This window comes from Mastomys coucha, unplaced genomic scaffold (assembly GCF_008632895.1).
Source record: "Mastomys coucha isolate ucsf_1 unplaced genomic scaffold, UCSF_Mcou_1 pScaffold23, whole genome shotgun sequence".
In the NCBI taxonomy this organism is placed as follows: Eukaryota; Metazoa; Chordata; class Mammalia; order Rodentia; family Muridae; genus Mastomys; species Mastomys coucha.
Window position 1 is genome coordinate 107,837,747 of NW_022196906.1, and position 10,565 is coordinate 107,848,311.

General features: G+C 39.6%; 1 protein-coding gene across 28 annotated transcripts in view; it reads left to right on the top strand.

The window, feature by feature from the left end:
* Positions 1–10,565, top strand: part of Clasp2 (cytoplasmic linker associated protein 2) — a 193,168-nt gene that overhangs the window by 157,936 nt on the left and 24,667 nt on the right. For 27 of the 28 annotated variants that reach the window (XM_031343842.1, XM_031343843.1, XM_031343845.1 and 24 more), the window contains 4 exons: positions 1,286–1,449; positions 2,623–2,701; positions 6,669–6,812; positions 8,665–8,808. In XM_031343842.1, coding sequence (XP_031199702.1) covers positions 1,286–1,449; positions 2,623–2,701; positions 6,669–6,812; positions 8,665–8,808 — 531 coding nt within the window. Of the gene's footprint in view, positions 1–1,285; positions 1,450–2,622; positions 2,702–2,832; positions 2,884–6,668; positions 6,813–8,664; positions 8,809–10,565 lie in introns of all 28 variants that reach the window. The other variant, XM_031343868.1, reaches the window with a different exon arrangement.

Sequence of the window (10,565 nt, forward strand, 5' to 3'; positions counted from 1 at the left end):
CTTCAGTCACCTGTTCTGGCTTCCATTTCTCTCAGTCCAGCATGACTGTGACTCTTTTTTGTTCATTTGTTTGTTTGGTTTTGGTTTTGTTTTTTTGTTTGTTTGTTTTGGTTTGGTTTTGGTTTTGATTTTCGAGACAGGGTTTCTCTGTATAGTCCTGTCCATCCTGGAACTCACTCTCTAGACCAGGCTGGCCTCGAACTCAGAAATCCGCCTGCCTCTGCCTCCCAAGTGCTTGGATTAAAGGTGTGTGCCACCACCGCCCAGCATGACTGTGACTCTTAATTATATTTTCTTTTTACTTAAAAAATAAATCTTCCTGAATAATACTGATTCCTTATAAGAAACAAAACTTTGTCAAGGGTCACTTTTCCAAAATATTTTAATAAAACATTATATATGAGTATTAGTTTATCTTTCCTTTAAGTTTCACCTTATATAATACTGGTATATTTAATCTTGGAATCAAGTGTAAAATTCATCAGGCATGATGGCTCACATCTTTAACCCCAGCATTCAGGAGGCATAGGCAAGAGGATCTCTGAGTTCTTTGAGGCCAGCATGGTCTACAGACCCAGTTCCAAGACAACCAGAGCTACACAGAGAAACCCTGTCTTAAGAAACTAAATATAAAATAAAATTTACTGGCACAGAAACAATTAAACATTTAACAGAATTTTAAATATATTCTTTTATCTCAATTAATTTCATTATATAAATACTTTTTGTTCAGTCTATTTTAAAATTACTTTGCGGGCAATTTTGATACATAATAAGTCTCATACCAAAAAGTTGATGCAATTTGTCATTTTGAGAAACCCAAGGATTTCTAGTCAGCATATTATTATAATACGTTTTTCTACTTTTTGATGACTATAAGTACAATAATTTTCTAATTTGCTCAGAACCATTTTTTTAAAAGCTGAGTATCCTCAAAAATATACATAGCAGCTCGTTCATTTCTTAGGAAATGAGTCTCAGTTTAACTAGGTTAAGCTGTGGCATTGTTGATAACATTAGGTGTGCCAGCCATTATGGGCAGTTTCCTTACCCAGTGGTGCTGCATGGACTAGCTAATTGTCAGACTTCTGCAGAAGTTGTTAACAGCGCAGATGCACTCTTGTATCACAGAGTCCAGTGAAAAGCAAGAGAGAGGGTTTTTTTCCGCTTGGCTGCCAATCGCTGTGCCTCAGATTCCTTTTTTCCCATCTACTTCTGTTTTGAATTGAGCGTAGAGGTCAATATTTCCTTTCTTCTTCCCACTTCTCCTGGTTATCGACTACAGGTGTTCAGCATGTTCTTGGAGACTCTAGTAGATTTCATACAAGTCCACAGAGATGATCTTCAAGATTGGTTGTTTGTACTGCTGACACAGCTGCTGAAGAAAATGGGTGCTGATCTGCTTGGTTCTGTTCAGGCAAAAGTTCAGAAAGCCCTTGATGTTACAAGGTAATGTTTTCTGTATGTATTTCAAGTTTAGCTGATGATAATCATGAATATTTAATCCCTGTGTTGAAGTGTTATGAATACTGGTTTGAGTACTTGAAGCTGTTAGCTTGTCTTAAGTAAAGTGTAAACTGACCTTGTAGTCCCAGCACTTGAAAGATAGAGGCTGGAGGATCAAGAGTTCAAGGTCATCCTTGACTATGGGGTGAGGTGAAGGCCAGTATTTAGGAGACTGTCTCAAAACAACAGCAATAAAGATAGAGCCAAAAATCTGAGCCTGGTCATGCATGTCTTTAATCCCATTTAAAGGGAAGCAGATCTCTGTGAGTTTGAGATTATCCTGGTCTACATAGTGAGTTCCAGGACAGCCAGAGCTGCATAGCTATGTACTATGACCCAGTCTCAAAAATAAAAATAAGAGGGGTGCTGGAGAGATGCCTCAGTGGTTAAGAGCACTGACTGCTCTTCTAGAGGTCCTAAGTTCAATTCCCAGCAGCCACATGGTGGCTCACAACCATCTGTAATGGGATCTGATGCCCCCTTCCGGTATGTCTGAAGACAGCTACAATGTACTCATATAAATAAATAAATCTTTAAAAAATAAAAATAAGGGACTAGAGTAATTGCTCAGTGGTTAAGAACACTGGCTGGGGGATGGGGGTGGAGGGGGAGCAACACTGGCTGTACTTCCAGAAGTCCAGGGTTCAATTCCTGGTACCTACATGACAGCTCACAACTGTCTACAACTGTATGGGAGGCCAGAAGAGGACACTGGATCCTGTGGAGCTGGACTTAGAGGTGATTGTGAGCTGCCTGTGTAGGTGCTAGGAACCAGGCTGTTTTACTGTAAGGAGCAGTCTATGTGCTTTTAACCAGTGAGCCCCTCTCCAGAAGTATGAACTATTATTGAGTACATTTTTCTGATTAAATACATATTGGAGACAAGCAAGAGACCCTTACCTAGTGTTGTTTCCTCATTCTTCACTGACTGTAAGTTCAGATGCCTTTATTGAGCTGTGTGTGCTTCATAGACTGCTACTTTGGCTCTCAGGTCATACATGCTCTGTGGGTCTTTTGCTGTAGAATTTGTTAAAATGCAGACCTGTCAGCTTAATATGGTGTGGGGTTAGTTATTTTCTAACTTTTTTCTTTTCTTGCTGTTGTTTCTTTTCTCAGAGAATCTTTTCCAAATGACCTTCAGTTTAATATCCTAATGAGATTTACAGTTGACCAGACCCAAACGCCAAGTTTGAAGGTAAAACTTTGATTTCTTCTGAAAATATTACATTGAATTGAAGTATTTTATTAATAAAGTTAGGATATATTTATGTTTTTGTCACAGAAGAAACTGCTCGATCAGTGGGCTTTGTCTTTATAAACTTTCAGATAGTTGCGCCAGCACTGCGGGACCAGCTTCGCTCTTTTTGGAGCTCAAAGGTTTTCCTTTGGTTTTCATTTTAACCTGCATTATTTCTTTTCATAACTCTGCAGCTTTTCCAATAATGTTCTATGCATTAATGTCAGTACTAACCTTACTAAGTCTCTTACACATGCACATATTTGATTTCAAATGTTCTCCAGAGGCCTAGCTTTGGGAAAGGCTCTCTGGGTAAACACATTTTAAGAGCATCAAAAAATATGGCCATCTAACCCTATGCTGGTAAAACAGGGTTACTTTGTAAAATCTTCTTTAATCTATGTTTGTGATTTCCCTAGTCTTTTTTCTCTTAATTGTAGTTTTTAGAGACTGATAATTATTTGGGCAAAACATATCATTGCCTAGGTGCTTATTTTAGTGACGTATATACATATATATGAACATCTATGTGTCTACATACATATATATAAAGTATAATCTGAGTTCGTTCTTCCTATATAATAGTAACATTTTCTGTAATGCGAAATGGCTGAAATAAGTATAAAGTTTGTATTAGGACTCTATTTCTCAATTCTGTTTGGACACATTTGCTAGTTGTTTGAAATATAAATAGATTCTATTTTATTATTTAAAATAATTAACATTAGACAAGAAATGCTTTTTATCTGGAATATGGTTTAATTGCTGGAGTGCTTGCCTAGCATGCACAGAGCCCCACAGAAATGTTTTTCATGGGCCGATCCATTGAGATGAAAGTCCAGAAATAAGGAGCATAGGGGTGCAAGCTTTGTAGTTTCTGCTGTGTGCTGCACAAATGTGCTCTGCAAGCCTTCCCCAAGGTCGATTTTCCCTTTATATCTTGAGATGCAGTTATGCCTCTGAATCACAGTTATGTTTCTAACAGGGTTGACGTGCACCCAACGCAGTGTCATTTCCTCAGAGCCACTATAGGAAAGGAACCTCTGGGGTTGGGTTTTGGGGTTTTGTTTTGTTTTGTTTTGTCTTTTGGTTTTTTGTTTTTGTTTTTGTTTTGTTTTGGTTTTGGTTTTTTTGAAAAGTACCATGCAGAATAAGACTTTATTTAATATTAATAGATATTGTAGCTCATACTATATCCAAGACATTTCTGGGAATACAAAACAGACTTTTTTTTTTGTTTGTTTGTTTTTTTCGAGACAGGGTTTCTCTGTATAGCTCTGGCTGTCCTGGAACTCACTCTGTAGACCAGGCTGGCCTCAAAACAGACTTTTTTTATCATTATTACCTATAATACTTGGTTAACTAAATGGTAATAATGGATTTGATGTAGTTATGTGGTAGATATTCAGTAGCTGCTGACAATAGAAGGGAAGGTGTTTTGTGTTCCTGTGTAAATGAAGCCTGAAGCAGTCTTTAGAAACAGAAGTCACTCAGAATGGTACAGGCTTGTGATCCCCCAACAGGAGGCGCTGAGGCAAGTAGATCATCAGTTATTGTCAGTCTGGGCTACACAGAGAGGCCCAGGATGATCCCCCACAGGAGGCGTTGAGGCAGGTAGATCATCAGTTATTGTCAGTATACACAGAGAGGTCCAGGATGCATGCCTTAGCTGTGAAGAGCACTCAAGAAACAGCCAATAGGGGCAGAGTGAACTTGAAGACCTAAAGAAAAAGACAAGGAACGAGAAAAATAGGGATGTGGGAAGCAGGTGAGAAGCAAAGCAAGCTTGCTGTGGGACTGGAATCAGATGCTGGTTTTGTAATTGCTGTGATGTAAAGCCCAGTCAGCAGCAAAGCTGTGGGAGCCGTCTTTGTTACACGTTCAGACAGCAGGGGTAAGTCACACTGCTGCCCTATTTCATACCCAGGTGAGAACATTGTAAACGTGGCTGACAGGATTAATTATAAAGAACTTGGTCATGGTGCAAGTGCTGAAGAGCTGGCTCAGCACTTAGGTTCAGGGGACTGGAGTTGCTCTCCCAGCAACCAAGTCAAGAAGTTCCCAAAAGCCTGAACTCCAGCTTAGGGGATCCATTGGCCTCTTCTGCACCTGTACATATGAGGCATACATTCTCACAGACCCACACACATACATGTAGATAAAAACTTTTTTAGACCATAAGAAGTTAAAGAGATGAAAAGATGACTTGGAAGTTCAGAGCAATCATCTCACAAACATAGCAAGCAGAGCTTGAAACTGGGCAGCCAGTAACAAGCTGGGCATCCTGAAAGCACCTCTCAACTCGTAGGGACCCAGTGCCCTCCTCTTTTGGCCTACACACGCATACACACATATTCACATAGAAGCACATATACAAAATGCTGTAAAACTTTTACCAGGTTGCTGAGTGTGGTGCGCACGCACCTTTAATTCCAGCACTCAGGAGGCACAGGCCAGGGACCAGCATGCCCTATGTAGCAAGTTCCAAAAGAGCTAGGACTACATACAGAGACCCTGTCTCCAACTAATAGTAATAGTGGTAAACATAAAAATAAAAATGAGTTAAAGAAGTAAATCTTTTTTAAAGAAAGAAGATAGCAGTAGACTAAATTACAAAACAAAGTGATTTTAATTTTAATTAAATTAACATGTGTTCTTTAAATGCATGTGATTTTTCTTCTGAATACTTCTCCAGCTCGACAAATATGCTGAAGTATTATATAAACCTTTGCAACTATATTGTTTTGTTCTTTGAAATGGAATGTATAGTTGCACCATTAGGTTATAGATTGCATGATGTTGTGAGATATTCTACTAAAATGGGAATGTTGCAATGATTATATGTTTCTGTGGTTGCTTGCTTATTATAGTTAACAGCACTTTTTTTTTGGAAACCTTTTAAAACTGCAGTACTTGCATTGCATGATTGTAAATGCCTTTAATCCCAGCACATCAGAAGCAGAAGTAAATGGATCTCTGTGAGTTCAAAGCCAGCGTGGCCTACACAGAGACTCTGACCTCCATGATCTCACACACAAACCTACCCACACATGTAAACACACATACATATAACAGCACACAGTTAAAAGAAAAAATGTTGGGCTGGCGAGATGGCTCAGCGGGTAAGAGCACTGACTGCTCTTCCAAAGCTCCTGAGTTCGGATTCCAGCAACCACATGGTGACTCACAACCACCTGTAATGAGATCTGACGCCCTCTTCTGGTGTGTCTAAAGATAGCTACAGTGGATTACACTGGAGTGAGCGGGGCGGAGCGAGTGGGGCGGCAGAGGTCCTGAATTCAGTTCCCAGCAGCCACACACATGATAGCTCATGGCCATCTGTACAGCTACAGTGTACTCATACACATAAAATAAACAAAATAAACCTTTAAAAAAAGAAAAAATGTTAAAGGTCATTTGAAGTCCTGTAGATATACCTATGCCAGGTATTAGCAAGGCCATAGTAGTCTGCAGCCAGGCAAGTAGTGATACTAACAACAACTGTTAAAAAGGAAGGACCTCAGAGGCAGAAGAGGACCTAGGCTTGGTTCCCAGCACGTACTTAGCAGCACACGGCCTCTCCACTACAGTTCCAAGGAATCTGACTGTCTGCTGGGCTCCATGGGCACCTGGTATCCTTATGGTCCACGTACATGGAGGCAAATGCTCATACACATAAGAATAACCCATAAAGATAATCACAGCACTCAGGAGGCAGAGGCAGGCATATGTCTGAGTTCTAGGCCAGCCTAGTCTGCAAAATAAGTTCTTCATGTCAGGGTAGACAGCTGTATCATTCCTTGGAGGTTTGTTGTTACTGCTGGTGCTGCACTTGTCAAAGGCTAATGGTAATTATTTGTGATGCATTACCTAGTGTCCCAAGTGTCCTTCTCACTCTCCTCTTTTATTGTGCTTTCCTCAACAGGTAAAGGTGGCTATCCTTAAGTACATAGAAACTCTGGCAAAGCAGATGGACCCAAGAGATTTTACAAATTCCAGTGAAACTCGCCTGGCAGTGTCCCGGGTCATCACTTGGACGACAGAGCCCAAAAGCTCTGATGTTCGAAAGGTTTGTTTGAGTGGGATGGGGAGATATTTTAAGTGTTTTTTTTTTTTTAACTAATCTTTTGTTAGCTACAAGTGTTGTGTTTATCCTTCGCCATCAGTGAGGACTTGGCTCCCCCTGTGCCTTGATCACATCCTTTCCAGCTGTCCCTACAATACTTAACAATCAATACTTGCCTATGTGGAGATTCACTTTTTGTTTTGTTTTGTTTTGCTTTCCAAGTTCTCACTCCTGTACCAAGTGATTTGCTACTGACTCCTTTCTTAAAGAGGTTCTATTCTTAAAGTTAATGTCTGCTTTGCTTTTCATGTCCTTGAGTTTTGTCTTAGAGTTAATTGTCTGTCTTGATTTTCATTTCCTTGAGTTATGGTGTTTTGAGACAGTCTTACATATCCTGGGCTAGCCTGGAACTCAATCTAGCAGATGACATTGAAGTCCTGGTCTTCCTGACTCAATCTCCCAGGTATCAAGAATTCTGCTACGTCCCATCATGCTGAGCTTGACTGAGCTTTTAAACATGTCTTCTTTAGTATATGTTGATAGTTAGTATATATGTTAATATTTTTAACATTTCTGCCGAGGGCTTATGGCTAGTATTTTCTATTGACTCAAAAATACATAACTTGTTTGTGCTGGTGAAATGACTCCATTGATAAAGTACATAAGAACTTGAGTTTAGCTGGGCAGTGGTGGCGCACGCCTTTAATCCCAGCACTTGGGAGGCAGAGGCAGGTGGATTTCTGAGTTCGAGGCCAGCCTGATCTACAAAGTGAGTTCTAAGACAGCCAGGGCTGTGTACCAAGACCCTGTCTCCAATAATAAGAATGAATCAGCAGGGCTGGTAAGGTGTTCCAGCACTCAAGAGTACTTGCTACAAGACCCACATGGCAGCTCACAAATGGCTGTAATCCTAGTTCCCAGGGATCAGACTTACATACCAGGAGACTGTTGAATAGTGTTGTGTTATCTGAATACAGCATGCTTTAATTACTCTACTGTTGTATAGTTAGGCTCTAAACAAAGAACACAGAGGTTTACCAGATGAGATCAGAAAAGGTCCAGAACAAGGTGTGTGCACGGGGCATGATCCTGTGGCTGTGCATCATTTCATACTGTACTCTCGATTATTTGATTTTACTTTAGATTCTACAAAACCCCTGCCTAACCTTATCTTGAGGTTAACTGTAGACTTCTTAGATTAGCTACTTAAGAAAAGACTAGATCTTGCTAACACGTAAGGAGCAGAGCCAGGGTGGGGGTGGGGGTTGTGCAGGGGATCACAGACCAAAGCCTTCGGGGCTGCATAGTACAGTCATGCTCTGTTTTATTTCATTGGTTGACTTTTTTGTCTGTTGTTGTTTTTCCCTTCTGCTGGTTTTATTTTTTTTTAATTATCATATAAAGTAACATGTTTCCATATTGCATTATCACATGTACTTGGGTTTTGTTAATTTTCACCCTCCTCCCATTACTATGCTTACCCCTGTGTTGTCTGCTGCCCGTGTATTTTTCACATATTGAGAAAGTTTAATTTTAGCATTTACTGTCTTTTATGATCATTTATAGGGAAACCTAAAACAGTAATATATGTTGATGGAATAACCCTGCAATGTTTGTCATGTTTCACTTTCATAGTCCCTTCTTAACTGTAGGAAATAAATGGTACTTGAGAGAGGTTTTATCTTCCCCAAAAGAAAGAAGTTATAAAAGTTAAGGCTTGACCATCCCGTTTCCTTCTCCATGGAAGAGATGGTGGAACCTTGTGCCTTTGAGCAGAAACATAAGAAGAAAACAGACACCCTTGAGCAGCCAGGATGCATCTCACCTACTTTTTGTATGCCTTTGTTCCTTTTAGGCAGCGCAATCAGTGCTGATTTCTTTATTTGAACTCAATACCCCAGAGTTTACAATGTTACTAGGAGCTTTACCAAAAACTTTCCAGGATGGTGCTACTAAACTTCTTCACAATCACCTTCGGAACACTGGCAATGGCACCCAGGTACTTCTTACTTGTTCTGTTGGCTTAGTCTGCTTTTATGGTTGATTTAACAATGGTTGCTTTGCTTTATATGAAGTTGACTTGATTTTACTATGTGATTTTTACATGTGTATTTGGCCACAGTTTCTGAGCAGGATTAAATATTGCCTTGGGAAAAATAGAGTCCCTTGAGCCTATCTATGGTGCTTCTATTATAATTTGTGTAGGTTGGGATAGTAGTTAGCAGTAGACAGTTGAAAGGAGAGACACATGTGAGCATTGTGTCTAGGGGTACCAGCAGCCTTGGAGTGTGGTAGAACTTTAGGACATGCGATGCTTTGTCCTTCAGATGAACCAGTTCTTGTTTGAGCACCATCGAAGGTGACTCATCTCAAGCCAACAAGTAAGGTTGAACAGAATCCTACTAAAAGATTACAGGCTTGTTAGTCTCTGGTATCAATATGCAGGACTTGGTTCTGAGGAAGTAAAGTGTGACTAAAAGTACATCCCCATGAACTATATAGATGTATGCGTGATTTACATAAAATGTCTAACAGATTGAATGAGAGTGTTAAAGGAGGGGCCTTTGATAACAAAGAGAATGAAGGTGTAGTGAATGTCAAGCTTAAAGTGACGAGTTCAGTGTTGAAAGTGATGTGGGATTGATGTACATGACTCAAAGATGTAGGGTGCTGGCCTCTGATGGTTACTGAAGACTGACTGGAGACAGTGACTCCAGGTTGACTGTCTTGTACTGATGGAGATTCTAGGTGCGTATTCTGTGGGGAGCATGCAGAGCAAAAGCAAACTTTACTAAAAGAATTACAGAGAAGGTTGAGAAGCTCCTCAGAGATAGAAAAGTTTCCAGGAGAGGAAGAGTCAACAGACTTCCTTGTCTCGGGTTTTATAGGGCTTTGGCAGAGAATGGACCAGTCTGGGCTAGAGTAACTGCTTTGAGATTGGTTAGTTCTCTGAAATATTATAGGCTAAGATAATGAAGCTCCCATAGTATTTGCATGTCCTCCCAGCCCAACCAGAAAGATGCTCATGCACTGTACTGCCCACCCAGTGCAACATGGTTGAAGCCCCTCTGTCCATTTCTGACCTCAGGTTTGTTAGTGACCATGGTTGTCTTCCAGCAGTTACTCACCTCTTAGCCTTTGTTGTCTGACCTTACTGGAGTCTCAGTTGCTAACTCTGTTGAACTCAGTTCCTCCTGGCTCCCGAATGCAGTTAACTCCTTGTCTTCCAGATAGCCTGGATGACGTGGAGGCTTTCTCAGACGCTCTCTTTATTTATTTATTTTTTATTTTTTTTTAACTTTTATTGCATTATGATGAGAAAAGTTACATGATTTCAATTTATCTGTACTTGTTAACATTTAAGAACATATTTTAAGTAAATAGAATTAAATCACATTCTTGTTTCCCTTTTGTACTCCCCTCCTCCCAGAGACCCCCCCTTCAATACTTACAATATCTTTTTTTGTCATATTCTTTAAAATTTATAAAATATTATAACAATAAAAATTAGTATTATAAAAGTTGTTTGATATAAAACAACAATCAATTTAACAGCCTTATGTAGATGCTCATGTACAGCAATAGTGAAAATACATTTTTCTCAATGTAAGTTTTAAATAACTCCAGACATATTAACTGTATACTTCAAAATAATACATCACTACTAGTATTTTCTTCAATGAACATTAATATATAAAGTCTTTTTGTTTGTTTTGTATTTAGTAGAGCTTAAAATCTTGGCTCTTACTGTGGTAT